This window comes from Elephas maximus, chromosome 4 (assembly GCF_024166365.1).
Source record: "Elephas maximus indicus isolate mEleMax1 chromosome 4, mEleMax1 primary haplotype, whole genome shotgun sequence".
Classification (NCBI taxonomy): domain Eukaryota; kingdom Metazoa; phylum Chordata; class Mammalia; order Proboscidea; family Elephantidae; genus Elephas; species Elephas maximus.
Genome location: NC_064822.1, coordinates 87,410,436 through 87,428,820, shown reverse-complemented (window position 1 = coordinate 87,428,820; position 18,385 = coordinate 87,410,436). Strand labels below are relative to the sequence as shown.

The 18,385-nt window shown below is 34.9% G+C and overlaps 1 protein-coding gene across 14 annotated transcripts in view; it reads right to left on the bottom strand.

Moving 5' to 3' along the window:
* Nucleotides 1-18,385, bottom strand: part of CCDC91 (coiled-coil domain containing 91) — a 457,065-nt gene that overhangs the window by 51,834 nt on the left and 386,846 nt on the right. For all 14 annotated transcript variants that reach the window (XM_049882721.1, XM_049882732.1, XM_049882720.1 and 11 more), the window contains one exon: nucleotides 6,346-6,459. In XM_049882721.1, coding sequence (XP_049738678.1) covers nucleotides 6,346-6,459 — 114 coding nt within the window. The remainder of the gene's footprint in view (nucleotides 1-6,345; nucleotides 6,460-18,385) is intronic.

Genomic DNA, 18,385 nt, shown 5'->3' with positions numbered 1-18,385 from the left:
TGAGTCGACTCCGACTCATAGCAACCCTATAGGACAGAGTAGAACTACCCCATAGGGTTTCCAAGAAGCGGCCAGTAGACTCAAACTGTAGACCTTTTGGTTAGCAGCTTAGCGCTTAACTGCTGTGCCATCATGGCTCCTTCATAGTCTGCCCCAGGATGAGTAAAAGCAAGCCTAGTTAATTAGAATGAGAACGGAGCAGGGGGTTGGGACAAGCCAGAAAAATACCATTTCTCTAAAACTGGTAAGCTTTAAAACTAATGTATAAAATAACTACTATGATGGAACAGTTTTATACTAAGAATTAGTATTCCCTCAAGAGATGCATCAGTTACTTATGGCCTTAATAGAATTTTAGAACTGTAAGAGACATCAGAGATCAGCTAGTCCAACTTCCAAATTATTAAGAAACTAAACCAAAAACGCAAACCCGTTGCCATCGAGGCGATTCCAACTCATAGAGACTCTATAGGACAGAGGAGAACTGCCCCATAGAGTTTCCAAGGAGTGCCTGGTGGATTCGGACTGCCGACCTTTTGGTTAGCAGCCATAGCTCTTAACCACTATGCCACTGGGCTTTCCATTAAGAAAGTAAGGCACCAAAAAAATATATTAAATAACTTGTCTTGAAAGCATGTTTAATTTAAGTAACTATAGAGCTGATCAGGAAATAAGATAGTTCATTTTTGTTAAATATTACCTTTTAATAAACAGTTTGAGATGCAAACACCCAAGAATATTACAGCTAAATTTGATTAAATGAGCCCTTTTATAATTAAGAAATTCTGACAATGACTTCACCACAAAACCTTTGAAGTGAAGATAATTGCTCCTTACTCCTCTCTGAAGATCTAAATTAAAATGATCCTCTAAAGTGAAGGTTTTTTTCCTGGAGGTGATTTAGAAAACACAGGCCATAATTCTGGTTCTTAAGAGGAAAAAAAAATAATCTTTTATTACATTTGGATGAGATTTTATTTTTTAGGAATCACTGCTTGGCTGTGAGTAGTTGTTGCTTGCTGAATGTTATTCACACTTCCTCCCTCAGAGCAAGCTCATGTGTAACTGTCTTAACTTGTGGGATGGGTTGGAACACTTCATTCTAATCCAAGGGCCATAGGTCATTATAAACCGCAAATTCTTCCTCCCTAGGGAAGTGTCAAGGGATGTGGTCTTTCCCATCTCATTTTTCTACAATCTCCCTTAGTCTAAAATAAAGTGTATGGTGCTAATGATGAGATCTAACATATTACAATACCTTATCTGGCAATTAATGAGAAAAGAGAAATATATTCCAGAGCAGCACCTATGAGATTTCATTTGTTTGGTTACAAGGGGGCATAATGAAAGAAGAGAAATCTCAAAAGGCTGAGAGGAAGACATTTTCCCTACAAGATGATCTAGATGACAAAAAGTGGACAAACTTTTTCTGTAAAGGGTGAGAAGGTAGTGATTTTAGGTTATAATGGTCCCTCTCAACTACTAAATACTGCTACTGTAGCGTGAAAGCAGCCATAGACAATACATAAATGAATGGGTGTGGCTCTCTTCGAATACAACGTTATTTACAAAAACAGACAACAGGCTGAATTTGACACATGACCTGTACAGCTGGTAACCTCTTATCCAGAATTTACAGTGACTCAAAAGAGTATGAAACCAAAATTTAAATTTCAATAGACTAATATGGAGCCCTGGTGGTGCAGTGGTTAAGAGCTTGGCTGCTAACCAAAAGGTCAGCAGTTCGAATCCATCAGCAGCTCCTTGGAAACCCTATGGGACACTTGTACTCTGTCCTATCGGGTTACTATGAGTCAGAATCTACTCCATAGCAATGGGTTCGGTTTTCAGTTTTAATGCAAATCACTACACTTATAGGTACTGAGATAATTCTCTTTCTCTCTCTCATTAATTTGAATTACTTTTCTGATTAATCATTTGGAAAACTTTCCTTGTTTGGATATTTTGATTACATACCAAGTTTTGGTTATAACTCTAATGGCACAAATATTGTGTATCACACTTCATATTTGACTTAAGATAGAATTTGGTGGAAATTTTGATTCACTTAGTTCTTGAATAGGTTGCCCCTTTGTCTTGTTCAAGATGTTTAGACCAAATGAATGGTGGGTATTTATAAAGTTTAGCGATAAAATTTAGTGATACATATGGTATTTAAAAGTAAAACTACTTTCTCAGAAGACCGTGAGAAATTAATTTTTGTTGGCCATAGCATAATTTATCTTCTTATTTACGGAAGTCATTTTTTTTTTTTTTATTTGTCATAGGATCTGAATTAAGACTATACTCAGTACCATGGTGGTACAGTGGTTAAAGCACTCAGCTGCTAAATGAAAGGCCATCGCTTCGAACCCACTAGCCACACCGTGGATGAAAAATGTGGTGGTCTTCTGTAAAGATTACAGCCTTGGAAACCCTGTGGGGCAGTTCTACTCTGTCCTATAAAATCACTATGAGTCGGAATTGACAGCAGTGGGTTTAGGTATCATGGTATAACATAGTTATTTAACAGTTTCCTTCTCTATAAAAAAGTGATGATAATGGTAATGACCAAATAGAATTGTGCAGATTAAACAGTGCCAGGAATGTGGTAAGGGCTCAAAACACAGGCCATAAATAATTATAGATATTTATTAAATAATATTTTAATAAATTGACCCTAACACATAATTTACATAAAGCCTTTATTTTCTAACATGTTACAATGTTTAAATGAAATAAAAGCTTCATGTTGGCCTCATTTTTTTTTTTTTTTTTTTTTGCAATCAAACGTACTACTTTGTTGGATGGCAAAATGGTTCTACCAGACACATGTGTTTTTTACAACTCTCTAATGATAGTATGTTAATATAGTACAATTTATGCTGCATGCAACATAAAACCCAGTGATTACTTAAAACCTCCAGAAAATTAAATACATGATATAATAAATATTGAGAATGTCAGTGGAAAAAGTCATCCTCAGAAACTGTCAGAGATAACCAACTGCAACAAATACAAATTCTAGTATTCAACAGGATCTGACGGCTGATTAAAAGGTTCTTGAGTTCAGATACACATAAAAGCAGTGTTAACCTTTACAGAGTTTTGATTTCATATTACAGGATAAGTTGTCAGTAATTTGAAAAGCTAAGCATTCTGGATTTTTCATTCTGTATTTGTCTTTTAAAAGTGAAAGACTGAAGGAAAAGATGTAAGAAAAAAGGATCTTCATTTAAGCCTTTTAGTGAACTTGGTAAGAATAAGGTGATGTCAAAGGAAAGACTGTTTAGGACAAAAGACACAAGGACAGGAAATAATATAACATTTAGACTTCTCCCATCAAAGACTTCCGAAAACTTCAAGATGGGAAGAAGATTGCTTCATGGACTGGAATGTAAGCCCAGTTGGAACCGATGTCTATAGGGCTTTTGAGGTGTCTAATGTTGAAAATCTCAAGTTGACTCTCTAGTTTAAAAGAGCTGGAGCGGAAAAAGGAAAATTTTTGTTCTGGAAAAGTGTTCTATGATGCAAACAGAAATCCATCTTACAAAGGAAGAAGCAGAGATGAGTTGCCCTAATTTAGTCTTTTGGAAAGAGACAAGAAGATTATGAATTTGCTAAAAACTTTTGTTTCTTCTAAGTATTATTTTATAATCCCTCAGATGTCTTATTTTTTGTGAAAAATTTCCAAACAGCAAGATATTCATAAAAATTGACTTGAAACGATGAAATACATTTTTATAAAGAAGAGCATAGAGGATTTTAATTTTTAAAAAGTTACATAAAGAGGTCTAGTAATTAGTTGATGCTTTAATTTCAGGTGTTATCTATAGTTTCTTTATAAATAGCTTTTCTGTTTGGAAAAATAAAAACATTTAAATATTAAAAGTATTTGACAATATGTGTTACTTAAAAGAACTGTCAAATCCCAAACCGGAAGTGTTAAATTTCCTACTAGTATGCTGATTAAATCAGTTTTAATCTTTTTTGAATCTAGTTAACGGGAATAGAATGGACTATTAGAATTCACACTGTAAATTTCAGAGGGAGCAAAATACTAATCTAAAAAGCAAATTTTTAATTAGTCAAAATAATATTACTAGAAGTTTTAGGGGTTTGTTTGTTTTTTTGTAATGATGGTGAAGATAATAATCATAGCACATATTTACTTAGTCCTTACTACTGCTGTTCTAAGAATACTGGTGGCGTAGTGGTTAAGTGCTTGGCCGCTAACCAAAAGGTCGGTGGTTCAAACCCAGAGAAGGATGTCCCAGTCTGTTTCCATAAAAAACAGCCTTGGAAACCGTATGAAGCAGTTCTGTTCTGTCCTATAGGGTCTCTATGAGTTGGAATCCATTAGATGGCAATGGATTTGATTTGGTTTCGTATTGTTGTTCTATTTTATTACATGAATTAACTCATAACTCTGTAAGGTAAGTACTAAATTCTCTTTTACATATAAGAAAACAAGTACGGAGAAGTAGAACTTTAATTCAAATGAATTTAAAGCTGTCATGATTTCGTTGTTGTTATTTAATGAACACCTCTACATGTGATAACTGGTTTACCTGTCCAAAAAGAAAGGAATACTGTTCTCCTAATATAACCTGCAAAAACTCGCACAGTAGATGACGGAGTTCATTGTCGGTTTTCTTCAAGAGCAAATTTATCTCACACAGGGACCAGATAACTCCTATAAAGGCATTTCTAACCCTCATTTTAAATATTTCTTATTAGGGCCACATAACTCCCTTTGATGGGAAAGTGATATAATTTTTAAAACTCTTTTTTTCTTTAAGAAAAATCTCCCACATAAAAGGAATATTAGTCTAAAATAATCTTATAAATGGATTTACTTTGTTATATAATCTCTTGTCCAGATTTAGAACTCAAAGAAGGATTGGCTACATATTATCAAGAAAATGATTAAAAAAGGATATACCCACAAAGCCTTAATTTACTTTGAGTCAATATTTTTTCATTATTGCAATTTCTGTATGTACATGGAAAGCATCTATAATTCCTTTGTTGCATGACTATTTTTGAGCCAAATAATATAAAATAAACACTTTTTGGGTACAAATGAAAATAGGCTTCTGAGAACATATTACTTCCTGAAAAGCAATCTGACCATTTTTAGCTGAAAATTTTCTCTTTAGAAGTTTAGGGCTCTATCAGGAAACTACTTCTAAGAACACCTTTTTTTTTTTTGAGATAAGATGCACAAAGTTTAAATCTCACACAAAATGCTCATATGAATATCTGGAAAGTCTACTTCACAATTTGCTCTGCTGACTAGTTTTTCTTTGTTGTAACCTAATGGTAGCCATTGAGGAGTGAGAATTTCCTTTATATCAGACCAAATTTGACTTCAAGTTGAGCATATCTAACTAAAGTAGTGTCATGCACTTTTACTACACTTCTACCTGCTACTTCACTGTCAACCTCAGGATACTATCTTATATTTTCTATTTATTTCATCATTTTCAACACCAGTTAAGTAAGTGTAGATATCATAGGTCAAATTTTCTCATGCAAACACTGTTTTATTAATATGTTTATTGTAATATAAAGTATATACAATACACATGACATATATATCATATAGCTGTAGTATAATATATAGTTTACACTTATTATTATTATTAAATATTATACATCCTATATGTTGTATTTATTATGGGGATTACATAAAAATAACTCTAACAGTAATCTTTGTACATTGCATCTTAGTGTTTCTTACCTTAGATATTACTTAAGAAGACTAAAGATTTGTTGTTGAAAAAGTGAACAAACAAAGCGTGATCCATTTTTAGCCACTGGTCAGACTCATGCATTAATAAAACTACATTGTATTGAAATGCTATTTCTTCTGCAAAGATTCAGTACACACACTGAATTCGGACAAGCACATTCTGAATTATGTTTTTGAAATGGAACTATGCCAGAAGAGCCTTAATTTGCTATGAAGTCCATTAGAATCTCAGTGTGTGAACATAGAAAGCTAAAGAGTTCACATAAATTTCTACAAATGTTATATTACAAGAAATTAAAAACCTCATGCCAAAAAACTAAAAATCTAGAACTGTCTACATTCTTCATGAGTATAAAGTCATTTCGAGGAGTAAGCAACAAATTATTCAGAGTTGGTTTTTTGTTGACAGATGGGATTTATGGTTAATAGACATAACTATTAGAATATATATAACTATATTGGAAAAATAACCTTAGATGGAGATTTCTAAATTAGAAGACAAAGGACATTTTAAGTATTTCGAAATATCATGTTATTGTATGGAAGCTCATGAAAGCACAAATTAAAACACTTCAGGTGATACTTACCCTTTTCTGTTCTTTTACATACTCTATCAATTCATCTCTTGTTCTTTTAACTGCCTCTTCCACAGCCTTTTCACTTCGCTTCTGCTCTTCTATTATTGCTGCCTTAACAGTTTCCTGTTTGTGGTAAAAGGAAAAAAGTCAGGGAAATATGGAATATGACATATTTATTTGTGCTCATTTTATGTAAACTAAAAATCCTATTCAATGGGTTGGAGCTCATTCTGTTCAAAGCATATCTTTAAACAGGCGTAAGAACTTACAAAGTCTTTGGGATCTGTTAGTAGTTCCACAGAATTCACTTTTCTAAACTGAGTGAAAGGGAAAAGAAATGGAATAAGCAATTTATTGCAGGCAGCGCCTGACAGACTCCAATGGCTTCCTTACCAACCTTTCATTTGATGTTTACATGATTGATTGCCTTCCTGTACTTTGCACTATCCACCTAAGACTTCTAACTTGTGTTTATTCTTCCAAGAAAACCCTAAAGCTCTAGCTAGTTTATTCCCGTTTAATTTTCCCATCATACAATAATCAAGTGTGGTCTGGGTGGTAAGATTTACAGCTAGTTTGGTCCTCCTGCCAGGCTAAGATGTTGAGTGCTGAACACCATGAATGAGGTAAAAATTCTACCCTGTGTGCTACTCCTTGAAATGAGTGATCTAGAGAGAAAGGAGGCACTTTTCTTTTACTAAAATAGTATTCAGGTACCTAACAAATTTTAGATAAAGAGAAAGAAAGTTAAAATTCTGAAAAAGTAATACAACACTTCTCAAGAAGTATTGATATTTTCTGCTAAAATAGTGTTTGATAAATTGAAATGAAGGCCATAAACAAAATTACTTAATTTTCATTTAGCTATATAGGTACCATCATTTCTGGACAGCAGGAATTTCTCATAATATTTCCTTCATTTTTTATTATTGAGGATTCTCACTTTGTGGTGTGTGTATATTTTTTTTTCACGTAGGTTTACGTGAATAAATTTAGATGAGTATATATAAGCCAGAAAATATAAAATATTTAAAATTCCCTAATGTGAACATATGCACTACAGAAAATCTGAAAAATACAGAAAAATATGAGCACACAACTAAGCACACATATATAGATATGTGGGTATAAAGAGGATGGGGCTCATACTACACAAACTATTTTCTAACTGGCATTTTTCACTTAAAATATACTTTGAATATTTTCTAAAGCTATTATATATTCTTTTATAATATGATTTTTATTCCATTAAAGGGCTATATAATAATATCTTACAAATCCATATTCATGGATATTTTAGTTGCTCTTAATAAAACAAAGCAGTGATGAATATCCACATACGTATTTTTGCAGTACATCTTAGATATTTCTTTAGCATAAATTCAAGATGTGGCATAATTTTCGTCAAAGGATATGAACTCTCTAAAGGCTTCTGATATTTTTGTAAAAATTTCTTTCCATAAGCAACCTATGAGAGCAGTTTTTTTGGGGGGGGCATCCAAATATTTGTTTATTTGGGGGAGAATGGTATCTCATTTTGCTCTCTATTTGTTAAAGATTATTATACAACATTGAACATTTTTTTCATAGTTTTAGAAACATTAGCAATATGCGGGTTATCTCTTCTCATTTGTTTCATCAAGTCCTCTGCCCATATTAGTATTGGTATACTCATCAGTTTTTGGATCCTCTTCCTAATACATAAAATTAAGTCACAATTCTAAAAATCCCTATAATAATTACTTTGAAAATTGTTAATATTTTATTTTCAACCATTGAGTATATCAAGCTTTAGTTACACTAATAAAATAATACAGTACTATGTAGTTCCCATCATTATTTGAAAAACTAGAAGTTAAAAAATCTACAATAATTTTTAAAAGAAAAAATGAGGGCATATAAGACAATTTAAAATAAAAGCATCTGCTATTATATCCTATTGACTGCATGCGCACCAATTTCGAATTTGATATTTTTCAGACTTCAGAAAAGCAACAAATATTGCATATATTACTAACCAAACCCGTTGCTGTCAAGTCAATTCCAACTCATGGTGACCCTAAAGGACAGAGAACTATGCCACAGGGTTTCTAAGGAGCAGCAGGTAGATTCGAACTGCCGACCTTTTGGTTTGCAGCCCAGCTCTTACCCAATGCGCCACCTGTGCTCCCTAATATTCCTGAAACGAACCACATTAATACTTCTATGGTGAAGAATACGAATATTTGTGCGGTAAATTAAAAGTACAAATAGTTTCATATTCAAGTTTTGCCAAAATCTAAGTTACAAAAATTGTTAGTTTTAAGGCTTTTGGAATTTTAGAATTGCAGATAAGTACTGTGGACCTGGATTATATGTTCAACCATTTCAAGAGGTGGCATATGATAAGGAACTGATGGTACTGAAGGAAGAAGTCCAAGCTGCTCTGAAGGCACTGGTGAAAAACAAGGCTCCAGGAATTCATGGAATATCAATTGAGATGTTTTCAAACAAACAGATGCAGCGCTGGGGATGCTCGCTTGTCTATGCCAAGAAATATGGAAGACAGCTTCCTGGCCAACTGACTGGAAGAGATCCATATTTATGCCTATTCCCAAGAAAGGTGATCCAACCGAATGCAGAAATTATAGAACAAAATCATTAATATCACACGCAAGCAAAATTCTGCTGAAGATCATTCAAAAACGGCTGCAGTAGTACATCGACAGGGAACTGCCAGAAATTCAGGCCGGTTTCAGAAGAGGATGTGGAACCAGGGACATTGCTGATGTCAGATGGATCCTGGCTGAAAGCAGAGAATACCAGAAGGATGTTTACCTGTGTTTTATTGACTACGCAAAGGCATTTGACTGTGTGGATCATAATAAATTATGGATAACATTGTTAAGAATGGGAATGAGAAACCTTTACATAGATCAAGAGGCAGTTGTTTGGACAGAACAAAGGGATACTGCATGGTTTAAAGTCAGGAAAGGTGTGTGTCAAGGTTGTATCCTTTCACCATACACCTATTCAATCTGTATGCCGAGAAAATAATACAAAAAGCTGGACCATATGAAGAAGAACAGGGCATCAGGATTGGAGGAAAACTCATTAACAACCTGTGTTATGCAGATGACAAAACCTTGCTTGCTGAAAGTGAAGAGGACTTGAAGCTTTTACTAATGAACATCAAAGACCACAGCCTTCAGGGTGGATTACACCTCAACATAAAGAAAACAAAAATCCTCACGACTGGACCAATGAGCAACATCATGATAAATGGAGAAAAGATTGAAGTTGTCAAGGATTTCATTCTACTTGGATCCACAATCAACAGCCTTGGAAGCAGCAGTCAAGAAATCAAATGACACATTGCATTGGGTAAATCTGCTGCAAAGGACCTCTTTAAAGTGTTGGAAAGCAGGGATGTCACCTTGAAGACTAAGGTGCATCTGACCCAAGCCATGGTATTTCCAATCCCATCATATGCTTGTGAAAGATGCACAATGAATAAGGAAGACCGAAGAATTGACACCTTTGAATTATGGTGTTGGTGAAGAATATTGAACATACCATGGACTGCCAAAAGGACGAACAAATCTGTCTTAGAAGAAGTACAACCAGAATGCTCCTTAGAAGCAAGGATGGTGAGACGGCGTCTTACATACTTTGAACATGTCGTCAAGAGGGATCAGTCCCTGGAGAAGGACATCATGCTTGGCAAAGCACAGACAGGGTCATCGGAAAAGAGGAAGACCCTCAACAAGGTGGACTGACACAGTGGCTGCAACAATGAGCTCAAGCATAGCGATGACTGTAAGGATGGCGCAGGACTGGGCAGTGTTTCGCTCTGTTGTGCACAGGGTCGTTATGACTCGGAACTGACTCGACCAAACCTAACAACAAAAATACACATGGACCTTGCCAGATGGAATACACATGAATCAAATTGACTACATCTGTAGAAAGAGACAATGGAGAAGCTCAATATTATCAGTCAGAACAAGGCCAAGGGCTGACTGTGGAACAGACCATCAACAGCTCATATGCAAGTTCATGCTGAAGCTAAAGAAAACTAAAACAAGTGCATGTCAAGTCAAAGTACCATGTTGAGCATATACCACCTGAATTTAGACCATCTCAAGAACATATTTGATGTGCTGAACACTGATGACCAAAGACCAGATGAGTCGTGGGATGACACCAAGGACATCATATATGAAGAAGTCATTAAAAAGACAGGAAAGAAAGAAATGACCAAAAAGGATGTCAGAATAGATTCTGAAACTTGCTCTTGAATGGACAGCAGCTTGAGCGAATGGAAGAAATGATGAAGTAAAGGAACTGAACAGAAAATTTCAAAGGTGGCTCAAGAAGACAAGGGAAAGTACTCTAACGAATTGTACAAAGACCTGGAATTATAAAACCAAACAGGAAGAACACACTCAGCATTTCTCAAGCTGAAAGAACTGAAGAAAAAATTCCAGACTTGATTTGCAATATTGATGGATTCTATAGGCAAAATATTGAACAAGGCAGGAAGCATCAAAAGAAGATGGAAGGAATACACAGAGTCACTGTAACAAAAGAAAATTAGTTGACATTCAGCCATTTCAGGAGGTAGCATATGATCAAGAAACGATGGTACTGAAGGAAGTCCAAGCTGCATTGAAGGCACTGGTGAAAAACAAGGCTTCAGAAATTGATGGAATACCAATTGAGATATTTCAACAAATGGATGCAATGCTGGAAGTGCTCACTCATCTATGCCAAGAAATTTGGAAGACAGCTACCTGGCCAACTAACTGGACAATCCAAATTTTGTGCCCTTTGCAAAGAAAGGTGATCCAACAGAAAGCAGAAATTATCAAACAGCAGCAGTATCACACACAGTAAAATATTGGTGAAGATCATTCAAAAGCAGCTGCTGCAGTACATTGACAGGGAACTGCCAGAAATTCAAGTTTGATTCAGGAGAGGGCATGAACTGAGCAATACTGCTGATGTCAAATGGATGTTGGTTGAAATCAGAGAATAACAGACAGATGCTTACCTGTGTTAACTGACTATGCAAAGGCATTCAACTGTGTGGATCATATCAAATTATGGATAACATTGCAAAAAATGGGAATTCTAGAACACTTAATTGTGTTCACGCAGAACCTGTACATAGACCAAGGGACAGTCGTTTGAACGAGGGGATATTGCCTGGTTTAAAATCAGGAAACGCATGCATCAGGCTGTATTCTTTCACCATACTTATTCAGTCTGTATGCTGAGCAAATAATCCAAAAAGCTGGGGTATATGGAGAAGAAGGAATCATCAGGATTGGAGGAAGACTCATTAATAACCTGTGATGTGCACATGACACAATCTTGCTTGCTGAAAGCAAGGAGAACTTGAAGCACTTACTGATGAAGATCAAATACTACAGCCTTCGGCATGGATTACAGCTCGGCATAACAAAAACAACAATCCTCATAACTGGTCCAAAAAGCAACATCATGATAAAAGGGAAAATACTGAAGTTGTTAAGGATTTCATTTTACGTGGATCCACAATGACCTTGGAAGCAGCAGTCAGGGAATCAAAGGACTTATTGCACTGGGCAAATCTGTTGCAAATGACCTTTTTAAAGTGTTTAAAAGCAAAGATGTCACTTTGGGGACTAAGGTGTGCCTGACCCAAGCCATGGTGCTTTCAATTGCCTCACAGGTATGTGAAAGGTGGACAATGAATAAGGAAGACCAAAGAAAAATTGTGCATTTGAATTATGGTGTTGGCAAAGAATATAAAATATACCATGGACTGCCAGAAGAATGAACAAAATCTGTCTTGGAAGAAGTACAGCCAGAATGCTCCTTAGAAGTAAGACAGTGAGACTTTGTCTCATGTACTTTGGACATGTTATCAGGAGGGAACAATCCTGGAGAAGGACATCATGGTTGGTAAAGTAGAGGGTCAGCAAAAAGGAGGAATACCCTCAATAAGATGGACCAGCGAAGTGGCTACAACAACGGACTCAAACATAGCAACGATTGTGAGGATGGCACAGGACTGGGCAGTGTTTCGTTCTCTTGTACACAGGGTCGCCATGAGTCAGAACTGACTTGAGGGCTCCTAACAAGATAACAACATGAGTCATAAGCACTGGATTTGACTATGGTTCTGTCACCAATTATTTGAGTACATCTTTTTTACCATCCTAGACTTTAGTTTTCTAGAGAATTTATCAATTTTGGTGACCTAATTTGTTATTCTCTCAGACAGCCAAACTTTCTTGAAAGTCAGATTAGTATATCTTCTAATTCAGTCACTCTTTGTAAGCTTTATTTTGCAAGGGGCACAAGATATAAAAACATGAGTGAGATGGCAAGTATTCCAGTAAATGAGACAGAAACAATACTGTTGCTGAAGGACACCCGCTCAGGTGTTCAAATTAATCAGCTACTCTATAATAGGTACTAAAAAAAAAAATAATATGTACTACATATATTTTAATGTTTTATATAAATTTTTTTATAAATTTAAATCTAATATACTTTTCAAAATAAATACTACTAAACATAAAGAGATAATTAAATAACATATTTAAACTTAGAAATTGTGAAATTTCTAAGTTTTTCATTTGGTTTTTAAAGTTAAAAATAAAATCTGTAAGGGTACAATCTAAACAGTATGATTAACAAGCTTAATATAATGAACAAATATAAAATACTATAATCAACATTTAGAGAAGATATTTTTAAAAAAAAATTTTTTTTATTTTTTAGAACATATAGAATATTTATGAAAATTGATTCGATAAAGAAAATGTTGACAAATTTCAAAAAACTGGCATCAGATCATGTTTTCTTACCTTGTGACTGAATTATATATCAGTACCAGAAATTAAAAAAAAAAAACAAAACTCACATGTTTGTAAACACATAATCCTTTAAATGGATCCCTGGTGGCACAGTGGTTAAGAGCTTGGCTACAAACCAAAAGGTCAACAGTTTGAATCCACCAGTCATTTGTTGGAAATTCTACGGGGTCAGTTACTCTGTCCTACGAGGTCACTATGCGTTGGAATCAACTCAATGGCAATGAGTTTTTTTGTTTGTTTGTTTAATACTTTTAAATAATTCAAGGGTCAAAAAGGGAATCATAGTGGAAATTAGAATATGCTCAGAATTGAACAATATTGAAACTATTACATATCAAAAACTTGTGAATTATATACAAGTATTTAATTTTTTTAGAAATTTTAATGATATAGTAAATCAAGTGTGTGATTTATAGATCACACTGCTTTGATTCTTTAAATTTTCACAATATCCTTTTTCCAGAGATAATTATGGAGAAAATAATTACAAATTAACTAATGTAAGCAAGCTGTCCTCTGCTGTAAGTCTGAATAAATACTGTATATGTTTTTCTGTCCATGAACTTGAGTTACTTGTGTGCAGTTATGTGTATGGAATGGAGTAGTATTCATGATTTTTATCTACCTCATCATATGGATGTATATTTATTAATAAAATCATTACTTAAAAAAAAACTTGCGAATTGCTGTTAAGGAAGTAATTTAAATGTTGCTTTTAAAGGAGTAGTTTAAGTGCTTATATTGAGAAGGCTAAAAATTAATAAGCCAAGCATCTAAGTTAATAAATACTAAGAGAATAAATTCATAGAATGTAGAAAGGAACAAGACAGTAGAAATGAATGAAATGGAAAACAAACGTACAATATGCAAAGATATACCAATCCTCCAAACACTGACATGAGAAAGAGGTAGTATTGAACGTAAAGGAAGGTTTGAGCAGGGTCTAAATATATACAAAATAAGTGAATCTTTTTGTATGATGATGATTTTTGCTATCCTGAGTTTGTGAGATCTCAGATAACAAATTATGGTTAATGAGGACATTTATAACGTTTGACAATGCAGCAAATTAAATAGCAAAATGATAATTTTTTTTTCAGATTTCCCCAAGTTGTGAGCGTACATGATCCTGAGATACAGAATACTGATTATTTAGGCTAAAAAAATCCAACTTCCTTTCATTGGTGACTTTGTGAGGAGAGGGTCAGCTGTATTTGTAAAACTAACATAAAAAGAACGACAGCAGATATAATGAGGCTGGCTACCCAAGGTGGGGTAGAACAGGGTTAAAGACTGATGGAGGTTCTGGTTCTGACTCTGGCATATAATGGCTAAGAACAAAAACCTGAGCTCACGAACATTCAAGCAGTCACAAACTATCAGAAAAGGACAACAGATTAATGTGTTACGTCTACGAAAGAAGTAGAGTAACATGTTCAGGGACTTAGAAAAGAGCATAAGGACAGGAAGAAGGGGAAAGTTGTTTGGGCAGGAAGTTGCTGAAGTTCCTCTAAAATTTTTTGGTATACGTAACTCCTTCATTTGTTCAAAAAGTCTTTCTTGAGAATCTACTATTTGCCAGACATTCTGCTAGGCAATGAGGATTCAGTGGTAAACAAAGCTGACCCAAATTTTGGTTTCTGTTATATTATGGAATAGCTTTGCTCCTCATAGTCAGCTGAGATCAACACTGAGGGGATGAAAATCTTAGTAAAAATAATGAAACTAAAAGACCTTAAAAAGCACAATTGCTTTTTAAATAACAGTACTATTAATAATTCATTTATTATTTATTCTTGGAATGTTTTTCCCTCTTGTTCTTCCCTCCATTAAAGCACCATATTTTATTCACAGCCAGCTAAAGAATATGCTCCTCCTTAGACAATCTTTACTATAACTTTATATTGTATTATCACTCTTAAAATACAGATGAGAAAACCAAGACAGAGAAATTACATGACTCACCTAAAGTTACCCCTGCTAGTAAGTAATAGACCCAACATTCCAATCTAGGACTCTGGCTCCAAAACTCACCCTCTGAACCATCAGCCTACATTGTGAACAAGGTATACCATCGCTTCCCCCACCCCGCCCCACCCCAAGAACTAAGAAAAAAATATATCTGGTCATAAAAATTAACTTTATTGTCCATTGGGGATAGAAGTGTGACTCTATTTTAGCAAGAATTAATCTAAAATAAAATATATCTCTCAAGGAATGAAGATTTGTTACCAAAGAATATATTCAAAAGATAATATGATAAGAGTATTTTCCAGAATATTTTAGTAATGGCAGCACCATTGGAACATGGTAGATTGTCGAAGGCAGGGTTTCTCAGCCTCAGTACTACTGACATTTTTGGCTGGATAACTCATTGTTGTAAGGGAGTGTCCTAGTTAAGCAGTATACCTGGCATCTACCCACTAGACTGCCTCCAGTTAGGAACCACTGCTCTAACGTGAATAGTTTGGAAGGGACAACACTTGTTTGCATGCATGTTATCGTAAGCTGGCAAAAGATCAGTAACATTTCTAGTCATACGTTAAAAACCTGTACCGTCTAAAAAGTATGCAAGAATATTAAAATATCCAAATGATTATCTAATTAGTTTTTAAATGCAGAAGAAAGATTTCTCTATATAAACTTTTTTTAAAAAATAAATGACTGGAGTCAGTTTCTATACTGTTATGGTTAAGTAGGTCACGCTGAATGTCATTTAAGGCTTAATGTTTATGTGACATTTTGTATAAGATTTTAAAATTTATCTTTTATTGATTAAAAGTATAGTTGTGTTTAAAAGCATCCATTAAGTCTACCAAACATTTCAGTTATCATAGGATCATGAACCCATAAAAGGTCTGTGGTTGTTTGTCCTTTATCAGTGCAATTTTCTTAAGGACTGTAAACACAGTTAAATTATTTACTGGAAATACATCTCAGCAACCAGCTCACTTCTGGTCTGTGGGTTGTAAACCACAATATCATGTGATTGTTTATTTTTCTGTGGCAATTGTGTGCCTTATTTATTTCTTATCTCTATACAAGATGTATACCTAATATCTAATTACATATTATTAAAAAAAAAAAGCTGCATGTGGTTGTACAGATGCACCTTAGAAAACGGACTGACAAACAGGGACGGCAGTTAATGCCAGAGGATCAGACATCACATGTTACATAGAATTCTAGGTTGTGGTTATTAACAAACTGTTCTTACATTGATTCATCAGATATTTCCCGATTACTTATTATGTGTAAAGAATAGTCCCAGATATGGCAAGCTTTTTTTTTTTTTTCTCTCAATGAGCTTACAATTTACTTGTGGAAACACGACACAAACACAGAAATTGAAATAACAGTATAATAAAAGAGAACTCAAAGATACTGTGGTTAATGAGTGGCACAGGTACCAACTATGAGTACCAAGTATAAGGAAGAAAATGTAAGGTCTAAAATGATCAGACAGCCTTAAAAAAGGGGGTGGGCTTTGAGCTGAGATTTAACAGACATTTTGAACACAGACGCATGAGGATGAAGACTGAGGTATCAGCATAAGTCAGTCATGTTGATGCCATTTAGGTCAAAAAGCAGATATGACATTTTATACATACGTGCAAAGATAAAAACCAAAAATATATTTAAGGCATGATTGACTCTTATAGTTGCAGATGAGGGCTCTTGTGGGAAACAATGAAAGGAAAGAAAGGATGAAAAGCCAGGCTGGGACCAGGGAGTAGGGAAACTGAGCACTTAAGGCCAATGTCAGCAACACGGTAAAACAAACAGAAAACACAAACCTGTTGCCGTAGTGTCGATTCCAACTCATTGGGACCCTATAGGACAGAGCTGAACTACTCCACAGGACTTCCAAGGAGCGGCTGGTAGATTCCAACTGCCGACCTTTTGGTTAGTAGCCAAGCTCTTCACCACTGCACCACCAGGGCTCCAACATGGTAAAGGGCTATCAATAATGGCATGTGGACTGGCTGCTACTTCTGCTACTTGTAAGGTCTTTATATGAATCAGTAAACATACTCTTTCTCTATAAATCCTATACTAGTCAATCCTTGCCTCACCCCAGATGATATGTCAAAATCAAATAGGCTGGATCTATAGCACCTTTAAAAAAAAAAAACAAAAACTGTTGCCTTTGAGGGGATTTCAACTCATAGTGATCCTACAGGTCAGAGTAGAATTGCTCCATAGAGTTTCCAAGGACCAGCTGGTGGATCTGAACAGCCACCCTTTTGGTTACCAACTGTAGCTCTTAACTATTGCACCACCAGGGATCCATAACAAAGTAACTCTCAAAAGTTGTTGATTCCAAGTTTAAACAATGGTATGAACTAGGAAAGGAACAGATAAATTTTCATTTCCTTCCTATATAAGCCAAGTTTTATCTCAACAAGTGCCATTTTATGCCAGAAATTTGTGTTTGTTACGCTAATGACAAATAGTTTTATTAATAAACAAACAAACAAAAAAAACCGAAACCCAGTGCCATCAAGCCGATTCCGACTCATAGCGACCCCATAGGACAGAATAGAACTGCCCCATAGAGTTTTCAAGGAGAGCCTGGAGGATTCAAACTGCTGACCCTTTGGTTAGCAGCCACAGCACTTAACCACTACACCACCAGGGTTTCCAGTTTTATTAATAGTTAGGAAAAATTTTTCTAGATTGTACAAACTTCCATTTTTTTCTAAATTTTGATGTATAGAAATAGGATCCTTGCATTGTGTGTAGATTTTTAGCTAAGCTATTAAGGAAATGAAAGCCATTTTCAGTGTCTGCAACATGCAATCCCCCAAATCAAATAGGAATGTAAAATTAGAAAGGTATTTTTTTACAGTAGCCATGATGCTTCCCTGTATTACTATGGAGACATATACATTTTTAAAAAGATTATTTTTTTTTCTTTGTGATCAAGGGGCAAGAAATGGGGACAAAGTTTTCCTTTAGAAAGAGTCAGGTAATGAATTCTGTGAAAATGAATAGGTTTAGTCTCTGCAAACAATGTGCTCACAATTTAGTTGGGAAAACACATTATTTTGACAAAATATGGTAAATGTCATGACAGAGATGTAGAGTATTATGGAAGAAAGATGCCTATAAAAGCAGAAAGTATAAGGATTCTGGAAGAACTGTGTCATAAAGAAACTGAAATTAGCAAGGTAAATGGGAAGGAGGAGAGGGAT